General features: G+C 41.6%; 1 protein-coding gene across 1 annotated transcript in view; it reads right to left on the reverse strand.

Annotated features, from left to right (window-relative positions):
- plxna1 (plexin A1) overlaps window positions 1-15,250 on the reverse strand; it is a 160,455-nt gene that overhangs the window by 101,423 nt on the left and 43,782 nt on the right. Inside the window, exon 3 of the mRNA XM_022745052.1 lies at window positions 9,871-10,011. Coding sequence (XP_022600773.1) covers window positions 9,871-10,011 — 141 coding nt within the window. The remainder of the gene's footprint in view (window positions 1-9,870; window positions 10,012-15,250) is intronic.

Here is a 15,250-nt window from a genome sequence, read left to right on the forward strand (position 1 = left end):
CAAAAAATGTGTTGTGCTTGTCATTACCGTGCAGTGACTGTAATTCATGTTGTCACCTTCTGCATGTCATACCTACAACAGATCATTAGAAATGTGGTTCTACTCGCCGCAAGTAGCTTTTCCAGCTAACCCTTAGGCAAAGTGCAATATGGCTCTCAACAGGTTGTCCCTGTAAGTGAGCTCATTCTTTCAGTGCTGGAATACCTGCTGGGGGGTTGTATCAAAGGCTAGGTTAGCATGTGCGCATTGACTGGATTGTAAGGGGCTTACGAGATCAATGGCGGGCTAGGAGCTCGATGTGTTGACTGACTGGAGATAAGAAGGAGAGCAAACAAGACTAGCAGAGTTTGGCACTGAAAAAGAAGAAGAGGTGCTGAAGGATGGGTAAAAAGGAGGAGGATGGGTTAAGGTCGTGTAGTGGGAGAAACGAAAAGTGAAAAACAGCATTCACATCATTGTGTTCTATCGAAAAATCATCTGCTGTCACATCCAATTTGCTGAATGATGTCCAAATACCAAATTGCTGTTACACTGCAGAGATGTTATGGACAGATCTGGCCATTGTGGTCAACTGAAATTGTTTGCTGCAGACCTGTTTTAGTGAATTAGGTCTTTGTGTGTCACAGTGGAAGAAAATAGTGCCCACTGTGATAGCTGTAATCTCTTGTTTTCTCTCTCAAAACTCACTCCCTGCAGTATTTCTTGGGCCCACTGCCCTTCCTGCCTCCTTCGCTATATTTATCTCTCTCATTTTGTGTTTTGTCGGCTGTTTCTCCCTCCCGATCAGCTTTCCTTCTTTATCGCCTCTTTAATTTATCTTTTTTCTCCTGAACCAGGCTCAATTATTCATCCGCTCCTTTGTTTTTCCTCTTCTGAAAGACTGTTTTCATCTCTTCTTCTATATTCCATTCCAGTGAAAACAAGAGGCAGATCACACAACTTATTTATTTGTCATTTGTGTGTGTACATATTGTGAGTTTGGGGGCCAATGAAGATGACAACTCAAATTCCTTTCTCCTAGGAAACCGCTATGAGAGAACATATACACACTATTATGCTTTCTTAGTGTAAGTGTATGTATGCAAGCACTTTCAAACTAATACAGAAACACCTTCAAATAAAAAACTTTTGAAGTGTTCAACAAATCTTTACAAATGCATGAAAATGGCTCCAAAAGTCCAACAACCAAACAGACATTTCCTAGTCCTTCATAATGATGATAATCTAAGTGCCATTTTGCTTATAGACTAAGCACGTGTTTTAAAAAAAATATTTTTAATGATTCTTTTCCAACAAAAAAAAATAAAAGAAAGACAATAAGATAGACTTTAACTTTGAAGGGGTGGTCTGATGTAAGTGCAACAGTAAATCAACAGTGAGGACTGGCCACACAAACAAATTGAAGAGAAAACCCAGAATAGTTAAAACTTTGAAAAATAAAGATGTGGAAACTCATCGCTCTTCATCACTATCCTCATCATATGGACATTCCCATTAACTCTTCCAAAAGGAGCTAATCTTAAACTATAGGTCAATACACTCTCATTCCTTCTGTAGCCATTTGTCCATAATACGCTGTCCTTCATGTGAAGGTGGAGAGTCTGATAGAAAGAGAGAGGAGGAGAGAGGGATGAAGTGGAATGAGAGAGTAAAAGAGGAAAACTAAGACAGAGACGAAGGAAGAGACAGAGATTGAAAGACCGCAGAAAACAAAGAATTGGAACAAAGACACTGTGAAGAGAGGGAGGGAGAGAGAGAAAGAGAAAGAGGTAAATGTGACCGGCTAAGGTAGACAGGCCTAGGGGTCTTCTAATTAAGTGAGGATGGGAGAGGCCGGCTGCCTAGTAAATGACTCTGTCACTTTAGTAAATGGACTTGGTGAGGAGTGAGGACCCACACAGCTGGCATTTCCATTAGCACTGCCAAGCCACCACCATATACACAGACAGAGAGAAGCAGAGAAGAAGAAGAGAGGGGGAAAAAATGCTGCTTTTCTCTATTTGTTGTCGGAAGAGTTTCTGTGTGGAAGTTGTGCCTGGTGGGTGTGTGGATGGATGTGACTATGGAGAGATGGCAAAGAACTGACCAGAATAAACTAAATCTGTCTGATTGACTGCAAGGTGCTGTGCTGTTTTTCAAAATGACTGCCAAAAAGTTTTACTGGAGCTTTTGAGAGGTTGAAAGTAATTCATATTTTAATAAAGTGATGTCACAACAACAAACCCAAAAACATGTGGAAGCAGTTTTTGAAGATCTCATCAATATTTGTTGTGTTTTTTTTCTTATCTATCCCTGCTAATGTTGCAATATTTCAATATACGTTATATCATTATAAACTGGTACATGCAACCATGATTCATGAGAGACACAGATACTTATTAGTACCGACACATATAGTCAACTAATTGATACGTTAAAGGGGTAGTCCAGCAATTTACTTTTGCACAATGGTCAAAACAGCTACGATTTTTGTCTTTAGTTTGGGTCAAACTCAGGGTTATTTTCTCATATTTGACAGAGTCCAGAAAATAAGAGCTGAATAAAAACATTATTCAACTTAGTAGTAAACCACTCTTAGTGTTTCAAATGGGTTATGTGCAGCTTTAATCTTTAAAAAAAATAAAGTGCAACATTCGCCAGTTTCAGCTTCTTAAATATGAACATGTGAACTGCTTTTTGCATTTTAAACTGAATCTCTTTGGTTTTAAACTAATGATTGGACTAAACTAGCAATTTCAATAAAATCACTTGGAACTTGTGATGGACATTTTCCCACTTTTCTTTCGCATTTTATCGACAAAAACAGTAATTAAACATAACATTTACAAATTAATCAGTAATGAAAGCAATCATTAGTTGCAGCCCTACTTGTAATGCACAAATGTCTTTCCAGCTGTATTTATTAATATCATGTTCTTTCTTTTTGTAATTTCTGACAGTGAACACTGGAAGAAAAATTGCTATTCCACTTTTCCACTGAGCTTTTCCCTCATTTGATACTTCATAACCGGGTCCGACGAGGCCTGCTGTGCATGAATTTGAAAAGAAATTTGACTCAGATTCAAAACAATTCCCTGCGCTGTCATGCATGAGCGACACTTCATTGTTCTACCCAAAGTGGCTTGTGGTTAAGGCACAGGACTGAAAACGGTGATGTGCCACTCGGAGTGGCTCCGTGGGCCATGCCAGCTTTTGATTGGCCTCATTCCATGACAATCAGTCAGAGCCACATCTTTCTGCCCCAATCACTGTCAAGCAACAGGAGGACTGATCGTACGGCCGATTGATAGTGATTGACAAGAAAGGGGGAGGAGGAGGAGATGGAGGGAGAGAGAAACCATTAACTCCCCTATCCATCTCGCCCTCTTTTCTAACCCTATCAGTCTGCTCTATCACGCCATCCTTTGGGAAAAGACGATGGAGTAAAACAGAGAGAGATGAGAGAAAGACAAAGCTGTCTAGTGACAACTAGACTTCCATTAGGACCGATAGCATCACGCCTAAGACAAGTGTCTGAGCACACTTTTCTGATGGGGCACGCACACTCAATCAAGCACGCACTTTTTTTTCTTTTTTGAAATGGAGGGGGGGAACCACACGAGTGAATGATAGGACTGGAAATAAGGGTGTGTGAGAAAAGGAAACAAACAACTAAGACAGAAAGAGAAAGTGAGACATGATGTTTGAGACATTAAGACACATGGAAACCGTCCCTCTCTGGGTATCTTGGCAAATGTCCTCACGTCTGCTACTGTTAGGAGAAATTATCATTGTCTCTCTTTTTTTTTCTCTCTCTCTTTTTTCATCATATCATAGACATGTAGGGACTATTGCTGCAACTAACAACTCTTTTTTTAATCTATCAAGTTGTAGATTATTGTTTCAATTGACCATTAACAGGCTTTGTCTGTTAAATGTTTAATTGTGACAAATGCCCATCACAGTTTACTATAGCCCTAGGTGACATCATCAATTAGCTTACTTTGCCCAAACAACAGCTCAAAGACTTTCAGTTTACTATGAACAAAAAGCTACAAATCCTCATATGCCAGTTTACCAGACCAGACTTGCCATTTTGAATTACACTCTCTAGGATTGTTTGATAAAACAGAAACGTAAGTTTGCTATTTACTGAGTCTTCTCAAGAAGTACAGTCTCTGTTGAAGCCTAGAACAAAGGTTTTCAACATGGACGTGCCCTGTGAACGACCTATCACCATGGACACAGAGATATCCACAAACCGGTACAATGATGCGTCTTGGCCCCTTTGCTGTTATAACAACAGCTAAGATAAATGTGGACGCCTACATATATCTGAGTGTGTATATGATTCACAGTTTTGAGTATGCATTGGATGTATGTGTGCACTGTCCTATGCTGAGAAAGGTGCTATAGTGGCTTGATCTCCTGTAATTGAGTGCCATTTACCTACATGGCTACACCCCCACCTGCACCAGCACCAGCACCCATCCCTTCTGATTCGCCTCTCTGCACCAGGTCTATTAACATTTACATAACAATGACCCCCTCCTCGCACAAAGAGTGTATGTGTGTGCGTGTGTGTGTGTTTGAGTGTTGGGTAGAGGACATATGAGTAGTATTCACTCAAGCTTTACACTGATGCTGGTGTTTAAATGCTGCATTATGCGCTTGTTAACTTTGGGAGTTTCTTAGTCGTCCAGAGTTTGATAAATCGTGGAAAATTAATCTTTGAGATACTTAGAACTGACTGATTAGCTGTATCTAGTTCACTAAAGTGTCAGTCTTGATTGATACAACCAGCTGCTTATTATGTGTGTTGATGTCAGTCTGTGCTAATGTGTTTGCTAATGAGATTGGCAGTGAACCAGTAATATGTGAATGTAAACAGATCGACATGCACGCACGCACGCACGCACACACACACACATGCACACACGCACAGAGGATTGATGTCAGACAAAACCCTATGGGCAAGATATTACTTGATGAGGCCTTGTTGAGTGAGCCAACAACACAATAAAGACCATTGTTTGCTATTGTAGGGACTCAAACCAACATCTTGTGAATGGCACAAGAACTTGTGCGCATGCACATGCATGGATACAGATTCCTTGGAGGGATGTGAGTCGTGGTGGGGGAAATCTCTTTCAGATGTTGAATGGAAAGTCAGACAATGGTGTTAGCCCACACACACACACACACACACACACACACACACACATACACACACACATATATGTTTAAATGGCAAGTGTGTTTACAAATGCAGATTCCTAAAAAGACATAAAGGTGTGGTTGAATCAACACACAAACACATGAATCATTACTGGTACAAAATGCAATTGAGCAATACATGTTTTTATGAACGCCGTGTGCACACACACATACACACTGTAACAGTCAGTGCAGTATCCTTGACACTTGAACAAAGGTTGTCTCATGCATACACATAATACATCATCTCCCTTCACTGTATCAAGCCATGCAAGTCCTTCTTGCCTGTTTCCAGGACGATCACACTTGCTCCAAACTCATTCCCCCTTCCCACACTGGTAGAGATGAATATTCATGCTTTCAGCAATTAGCCAGCACTGCACACCACACCGATATCATATGCATGGCTGCCATCAAAGACATAAGGATGTGCATGTCCGTATGTGTATGACACTGAGGCTGAGCATGTGTACAAAGGCGGCAAGAATGGCAGCTGCAGCATCAAATTCAGTCAGAGCTTTCTATCTTTTTGGCTGTGAAACAGAAGAGGAAATGATTTGATGATGCAAAGCGTCTTGACTGAACCAAGAAACCATGAGAGGAATTCCCACAGCGGCAGTTTTTGCACAAAAGAGAAATGATTACAAAGTTTGTGTTGAGTGAAAGAGTGACAATGTTCTTTGTGAAGATTTTCACATTTCTGTGAAAAGAAAACACATCAGCTACCCAGCAGCACTTAAAGTTTCTAATCTGGATGCAAATATTTTTCCATTTCATCCAACAATAACATAGTTGTGATGATATGAATAGGGCAGTGTGTGTGTGTGTGTGTGTGTGTGTGTGTGTGTGTGTGTGTGTAGCTTGGTAGTGAGTGAATGGATCCTTATCAATAATGTCAAGATTTCCAAAATGTCAGCTGATGCAGACCTTTACCTGTTTGCTTACACACACAAAGTGAAATAACCAACAACAACAAACAACAGCAAGCACACAAATCCATTCAACATCAACTGCAGTCTAAAATAAACGGATTTAAGTTTCCTGTAATAACATACTGTCTCATCAAACACACACACAGACTTAAAAACACACACACACAGCAGGCCGTCCTCTCCTGCTGTCATATCCTCCATTGATAATAATGACAGTGATGAATATAGCTGGAACACAGCGAGTCATAAATCACTGGGCCTCGCCCCTAACTCTGACTCACAGCCTGAGTATTTATGTGTGTGTGTGTGTGTGTGTGTGTGTGTGTGTGTGTGTGTGTGTGTGTGTGTGTGTGCGCACGCACGCGTGTGTGAAAGAGAGAGAGAGAAAGAGAGCATGGGGGAAGGAGGACTTGTCATGGGCTACGCATCAGTGGATATGTCCAGTGACACCTTAATGTGCTTGGCTTGTCTGAGGAACCCCTGCAGGCAACTAGCTACACACACACACACACACACACACACACACGCACACACACACACACGCACACACACACACACGCACACACACACACACGCACACACACACACACAGAGAGAGAGATGTTGACTCGCAGGATAAGAGAGGGCTGTGTGTATCATGAGAAAATAGCAAAAAAAAAAGGGGGCATGGTTGCATTCCGCATGCAAGATTACTGCTGTGCTCATGTGAGTGTATGAGTGTGTGTGTGTGTGTATGTGTGTATTGTACTGTAGCATGCTCTTTTAGCTCAAAACCAGCCACCTACCATCATCCCTCATATTCTTCCTCCTTCCCCTCATTTATCCATCCTTCTCTCAATTCCACAATTTTCCACCTCTGTCTCCTTTGAGAAAGAGACCACCAGTGTGTGTGTGTGTGTGTGTATGTGTGTGAGACAGAGGGAGAGAGAGAGAGCAGGGTGGGGGGTGCAGCAGCGATAGTGAGAGATCATTAAAAACATGGGAATGGGATCAGTAGAAGGCAGTTGAGAGGGGAGGACTCAATTTGGGCTTAGATGAAAACATGGGAGCATGTACGAGTGTGTGTGTGTGTGTGCAGCAGCTGATGCAAGGATTTATAAAAGCAGGGATGGTGGAGGCATAGCAGTATAGATGGAGGGCAAAGGATAAAGATGAGGGTAGGACGGAGAGCGAAAGAAGGGAATTGCCCCCTCTAGTCATTAATGCTGGAAAGGGGGTTTAGTTAGGAGGTCTGGCAACCACAGCCCCCCGTTCTGCTTAACCCAAGCCTGCTAACCATTAACAGGGATCAAACACACAGCGAGATGAAGGTGTGTGTGTATGTGTGTGATCAGAGTATGTGCGATGTTCTGAAGAAAAGGGCATGATGGGAGGTGGATGGAGACAAGTGTAAATGGGGTTTGGGTGTGTATATGAAGTGTGTGAGCCTGAGCGTTTGTTCTTGTCTTGTACTACTGTGTATAAGTAAAAATGTGTGTGTGTGTGTGTGTGTGTGTGTGTGTGTGTGTGTGTGTCCCTCATGCCCTTAGCTGCTCTAGCTGCCAAGATTAAGTGGAGCAGGTCACCAAGTCACAAAGACATGCTCACACAAACACTAACAGCAACTGTGTCACCACATATTGCTGGTAAACCTATTTCAAAGACTGATCTTCAACAATAAATGTTCATTATTTCTCTTTGTGTGGCTAATATAAAACTACAGTGATTCAACTCCAATTGCCTGCCTCTGCACCTCAAGTACGCGTTCTCCACAATCACATACCTGCTTCAAGCGATGCACATCATTCCTACACTAAAAGAAATGTCTGTGCTCCACGCTGCTTGCAATCTTAACATTGTGCGAGCAGTTTTAGCAACACACAATTGCATCATAAAATTTGCCAGTTGCTTGTCAAACCTTGCTTCTGATTTAACAGGGCAACATGTGCACTGACAGCAAAGTGACTGAGGCGAGCTGTCAACATAAGGTAAATTGCTGGCATTAGCAGCTAATGATGATTCTACAGTCACTACCCCTGCTGGTATCTGAGGTAATGTGCACCTATGCAGCATTATTCAAAATATCATACTCAGAGGGATGACACTGACCCTTCAACAGAGCGAAACAATTCCCAGCTTTTTAGAGAAAAAGTGCTTGTGTATATTATCAAATAATGTGGCAGAGGACATCATTTTCTGTGATATTTCTGAATCAGCATTTGAGGAATTAATTGATCAGTCACACTTGTCGCACTTAAAAATGTAAAAAATGTCCAATCCTAATCAAGGATGAATATAATTAGCTTTAAATCAGACCTCAAGCATTACAAATATATGTGTATTGTTTCTCTATCGGATCATAGACTGTGGATCTAGACTTACCCCGTCATAGAAATCAGTAGAAAATGAACTATCAAAAACCCCTGAAAACTTTTTGGCTTGTTAGATAAAATTAAGAGGAATGGATTGAGAAATTTTGCTTGTATTTCTTGGTTGATACCAAAACTCAGGCATCATATCTGTACCCATGTCAAAAAATTCAAACACTATTCTGCCATAACCACAACAGGCATTTATTTGGAATACATAGTGTGTATCACAGATTACCATTGTAATTACTGCAGCTTCAGTCGTGAACCACTGGCCTTTGACAAAAGAACAGTTTATGGCTGGGCTTTGGATTAGCAGGCTACACTCGCCTCAAATACCTTTTCCTAAACAGACCTCAGACACATATCTCACCCTGTTTAATCAGATGGTCTTTTCCCAAAGCCCGTTTTAGATCTATTAAATACAGACATATTCACATCATGTACAACCCCACTTTCTTTTCGCTCCCCTCTCTCCATCTCTGCTTCCTTCACTCACCACACTAATGAGACAGAAAAACGAGAGGAGCAGCTGGGCCTGGGGAGCAACAGAGATGCGACACGCTCTCTTCCCCCTCCCCCTCTCCTTCCTCCTCCCTGTCTCACCATCAAAGTAGACACGGCCCTTGCCAGCGGTGGGGCTGGTAATGACCACAGGCACACACGGATGCGCACGCACACATGCCCCCCCCCCCCCCACACACACACACAATGTGTGACCTACAACAATCCCTGTATCTGTGTGTGTAATGTCTTGATTATTAGAGAACCGCCATAAGGGTAATGTGTGTACGTGGTGTATGTATGTATATGTGTGTGCGTGTGTGTGTAACTGTGTAATTACACCCCGAGGGGATGAGTTGTTTTGTGATTGTTCCGTGGGTAGGTGGGTTAACGTATACAGCAACTAATGTCTAATGGGGTGAGGTCTGCTTTGGACAGGTGGAACTAGACTGCTGTGGAGGAAATGACTGTTGTACCATGCAATACAGCAGACTGGTGTGTGTAAATGCGTGAGTGTCTGTGGGTATGTGTGTGTGTACAGGCTTAGGGGTGCTCCCAAATAAAATATGTAACCGGAGGCATGTATATTAACAAGGCATTGTTAGCCCCATGCAGTCACCTGTGGTAGCTGCTTTATTAAGGCATGCTAATGATGGATATGGGGGCTAATGATGGCTACATATAGCACATCATTACAGCGAACACACCGTGTGTGTTGGTGTTTACAACATGTAGGAATTTCATTAATTTGATTTCACGCGTCTCATGTTGCCATTTGGTTCCCACATCACAGCTACAGAGAAAGATGTATTCTGTGGAATGGAGTTTGTGAGTGTATGCATTTCCTAATTTGTGCATCTTTTTGAGTTCATCTCCAACAGTGAACTCACCTGTTTATCAGTCAGTGTGTAGATGTGTTGCTGGTCCGGGCTGAACAGCATGTCTCTCAGTAAGGGACTTCCTCCCTCACTTACGGTCACCTTCTCATATAGCACTGCTGGACGGTTGGGACTCACAGAATTCACCAGGATCTACAGGGAAACACACAGGAAGAGATATTTAGAAACATACTAAATGCTCATACAAACAATATCATAACTGTACTTTAAAATACTAAATATGTATAGAAATATGATTCCTCACCAATGACTGTCACAACTCTTTATGTAAAAATGCAAACAGTCATATGCAGTACTGTATTTGTACTGTTATTGCGATAAAACCTGCCAGCGGCTGTTTTAGAGTAAAAACTTTCACAGTAAAAGCCTTCAAAAAGACAGGCATGAAGCTGGAAGACAGCACTAGGAGTGCTTTATTTTAAAGCCACTGCAGGCAGGAGTTCTTGAGTCTTGAATAATGATAATGATAAATGATAACTTGCTTTAAGACAGTCATCGTATAGTGTTAAACAAAGCTGAAAATATGTTGGTTACTTTTACTATACATCAAACCCAATGTATCCATTTCCTCTACATTTCAGCACATGTATGCACAAATACAATGAAATACTGTACACTAATCTGGTTTGGGGGAAAATATGCAGTGTGAGATACATTTTAGATGAATATTGCAAGGAGAATATGAGATGTGAGAAAACATACAAAGTTGAATACAGTATAGTCTCTGTGTTTGTTTGCCCAGCTGGGGAAATAGGCTGCATGTACTTTAGCTCTAACAGGTGGTTATTATTAGAGTGGTAGGCAGCGTGAAATTATCAAAATTTTGGAAAAAGGTTGAAAGCACCTGCTTTACAGAGCCATGTAAACAACTTAATTGAAAGACTGTGTTAATAGCGGTATTGAATATAGTATCATTATTGTGAACAGAGACATAATTACAGCAGTAGATGCATGCAAAGGAACATTATTGACTGGATAATGGCGTTACTACAACTGTAGAAATGACAGCTCTATTCAGCACCTGGGAAGAACTAATGAAAACACATTACAACTGAAATTATGGGGGAAAAAAAGATATATATATGAAATTATTGCATTCCTATATAAAGCCCAGAGAGAATAAGAGTGAGTCACTATCTTTCGTTTCAATGAAAACTTAATCACCCAATACACCTGAAGACAAATATAACTATTTATCTCACAGTACGAACAAGCAGGCGCGTGAACACACTCATGTGCGCAGACGCTCAAATTTTCTTTGTAAGCTTTGGCAAATAATTTGCCCAGATATGGAAAGTAATGGTTCAGATACAAGATAGGAGATTGGCTGGCTGGGATGGCTGGGAGCCAAAGTCATCTCAGCAGCAAATGAAAAGCACAGAGCGACGGGGGGGAGGGCAAGTATCAGCTCTCCATTACTGGTCTTTGTCGACTCGCACTGCTATCAGCCCATAGTGACAAGGAGGGGACAGCAGGCAATGACTAGCTGGGAAATGATACTGAACACACACACACACACACACACACACACACACACACACACACACACACACACACAAGATACGGACAGACAAATAGGTTCATACCCAGTTAGATGAGAAATGATAAGATGAAAACACGCATGCACGCTCATACTCACTCACACACAGTGATAGATATGCATACAATAATATGTGCTTTGACAGATATGTACATGCACACACACACACAAACACAGAAAGAGAATCAGGAAATCATAGGGGTGGATGCTGAGCGCACACACTTTGCGATGAAAGAATTTATTTACAATCTCACCAAAAGAAACCAGGGGCAACAATTCCATTATCTGTCACTGCCTGTGAGTGAGTGTGTGTGTGTGTGTGTGTGTGTGTGTGTGTGTGTGTGTGTGTGTGTGTGTGTGTGTGTGTGTGTGAGAGAGAGAGAGAGAGAGAGAGAGAGAGAGAAAGAGAGAGAGAGAGAGAGAGAGAGAGAGAGAGAGAGAGAGCGAGCTCATAAGGCTGTGATAAAGCACTGAAGATGAGAGGAAATATGGATGTTATTATCTAGATAATGGGCCCGTAAACAAAGGATACATTTCATTCACAGATGGCCCTCATCTACACAACCACATACGTACACACATACCAACACACATGGCAACACAGTTTTTAAGTACAGACAACTGGAACAAGGAAAAATGCTGGCTGACACACACAGAGGTGAAAGAATAGTTTTTGTTCTGTGAGCTCTCAGCATCATCTTCTCACTCTGTCTAACGGAAAACAAGAAAAAACAAATAAAAGAGGCATTAAAGTTGGCAAACATCTATCTCTGGACCATACACTCAAGTCCAGTTCACTGGCTAATGACCAGTACCAGCCTCCACTGGTTTTGCACACACAATAATACAGAGAATAAAAGTCTGTCTTTCTGTCAGTCTTCCTATCTTCTGTTTGTATCCATCTGCTTTTCTGCTGAATCCCAAATGTACAAATAACCGTTTCTTCATTTCACTTTGCCCATTACTGACTCCAATATCACTTCAGGAACAGGACCACTAAATCTAACACCTTTTCTCGCCTGTCTTTTGTTTCCTTTTATGTCTTTGTTTCACTCAACCTTTCCCTCTCTCTCCAAGTATGCAGATCATATGCAGTGCTAACATTTGAAAGAAAATGTGTGGGGAGAGCGAGAAACGTGAGAAAGAGAAGAAAAAGAAGAGTAGGTGAGAAAAAGTAGGTGACGTGTGAAAACAACAGGTAATAAATCATCTCAAATCGATTTATTCCACAGGCGCTGCAGCCAAGACTGGTCAGAGAATATGGATACCAGGGAGAGAACAAAGGACTATGGAATATATCGGCTGAACGGATGGATGGATGGATGGATGGATGGATGGATGGATAGGATACATAAGGAACGTTTGTCTAATTCAATCAATCTGAGCTACTTCGCCCTGGAATCGAGGTTACAATGTCTTAACCAGGTTAACCGGGTGGGGGGTTTAACAGCTTCTAATAGAAGAGTTTAGTGTGTACAAACGTGTACAATCCAGTGTGTGTGTGTGTCTATACATGCCTACCCATATGTGAGATGGTTTTCACGTTTTTCAACCACCTGTAGCGTTTTAACATGCACAAATGTGTTTTTATCCACACGTGTAAAAATTCACAGGTTAATGTTTACATTCACATAGATGCACAGCTTTGTGTGACTGTGTTTGTGTGTGTGTATGTGTTTGTGTAAGCCAAGTCAAGAAATCGATGCAACAGTCAGTGATGATGAGACACGCTGCTACTGTCTCATTGTCTCCTTTGTATTGCTCAGCTTTCTGCTAAGTGCTTGATGGATGAATTCACAGAGTGATGCTGTGCTTGTGTTTTCAGGGAAAACCCCATCTCTACGCTCTTGTCAACATGTATAATGTGACATTAACAGATCCTAAACACATTACAGTCACTGTCTTAAGTAAGGAATTAGAGAGGAGGGAAGAGAGGAGGACAACAGAGTGGGAAATAATGAGGAGGGAAAACCACGGGGAAAGAAAAGTAGATGAAGAATTTACAGTCTTTGTATCTCTATGCCTCTGATGCAAAACTCTAAACCTGACTTTTCATAACTACTACGCACTGTTTCCATGACCTACAATTGTTATTTCTTCCTGGAATGTTAATGTTGTTTTTCAGCTCAGCAAAACTGGGAATAAAAAGATATGAAGCAGTAATGGGTGTTTTCCACTACAGTTGTTCCCTCTGGAGGGAAGTGGCCCTACGATGTTCAAAACAACTGAAATCTTAAATCTAATGCACTAAATGAGCAAAATAAGTTGTAGAATACTTTCAGATGCATCCCCATAAAGTGTGCCACTTAGCTCATCAACATTCCTCAACATACCCAGGGATTTTGTAACCATCCCTGTATATCCCTGTCTAGAACATGCTTCTCGATTTTCAGAAAACTTGCATAATCCCTGTATGCGAAACAAAGATAGCAAACAAATACACCAACACCACACCAGAACCACACAGAATTCCCAACTACCACCCCTCCTCCTTCTACGACATCCAACATCCATTTTTTTTTATCTCGTCTCTGAGCATTAACACCTCCGTCAACCCGCCGATCCACCCAAAAGCCCCTAATGCCTGGTTTTATCTGTGCCAGGCAGGCCTGGTTAGCTCTGATAGACACACAGGATAGCTATAGCTGGTGATAGGGAGGGCTGGCGGGGTGAGGGTGAGAGAGTTGGGCGATAAGACAGTGGCACGTCAATGAGAATGATGCCTGTCATAGCCGCAAGTGACAACTGATGGAGCTAGTGTACATGACAGTGAAAGACTTAGAGGCAAAGAGAGAGAGAGAGAGAGAGAGAGAGAGAGAGAGAGAGAGAGAGAGAGTGAGAGATCACCAATAATGAGTCTTCTATAGAAAAGGTGCACTGTGGGAAGAGGGGAAGCAAACAAGAGGAAGGGAAAGGTGAAGGGAGCAAGGGAGTGATGAAACATTTAAGGAGCTAGAGAAGAATAGAAGAAGGAAAAACTTTATCCACATAATCACATGCTGTATCAAAACATTGTTGCATGCAGTAAATTTAAATAAAAAAAAAAAAAAGAAAGTAAGGAACGCCCCAAGACAATGGATTAGCTTCACATGGAATGGAACAGAACGGTCCAGGTGTCTGAGAGTCATAACACACCAGCATGAACACATAGCTCAAGTAATGGCTTTGACATTTCAAAGCAGATTTGGAGATGTGCGTGTATGTGTGTGTGAACATAAAGCATACCTGGCTCACTAATAGCGTGTAGAAACACACGCACACACACATACATACACATGTGCCTCCTTTATTGAGGGGTAAACTTCACTTAACTAGGTCTACCCATGCATAATGGCAGCAGACCCCACATTCCTGACTTTGATGTGGAAGGGGCCCCCATGTGTATGTGCATGTGTGTGTGTGTTTAGGGGGTCCTACTGGAGTGGGGAATTCAGTGTGGCCCTCTGCAGAACAAAAGGAAATGAGGGAAAGCAGCAAGAGGGTGATGAACAGGGAAGATAAAAGCAGTCTTATAGTCAATGGGCTGTGGGATGGAGTGAGGAAGGTCACAGCAGATGACAACAGTTTGTATTAGTAGACTCGAATACCTTGGTGATGTTGTGTATTGTAACATACCACTCCCTTATACTGAGCTGGGCCTTGCTGTTGACAATACGCCCAATTTTTCATGTTTAATTTATATCAGTTATTGCTTTTAGTCATCTTATAGTAAGTGATTCTTCATTTTCTTCCACTTTTTCTGCTGTGAAAGATCATGTGACATGATCAAAAGCTCCAGAACAGCCACTAAATGGATATAGTGGTGAGATTATTTTTTCAAATGTGGTTTCC

Source organism: Seriola dumerili, unplaced genomic scaffold (assembly GCF_002260705.1).
Source record: "Seriola dumerili isolate Sdu_G_001 unplaced genomic scaffold, Sdu_1.0 BDQW01000088.1, whole genome shotgun sequence".
Lineage (NCBI taxonomy): Eukaryota > Metazoa > Chordata > Actinopteri > Carangiformes > Carangidae > Seriola > Seriola dumerili.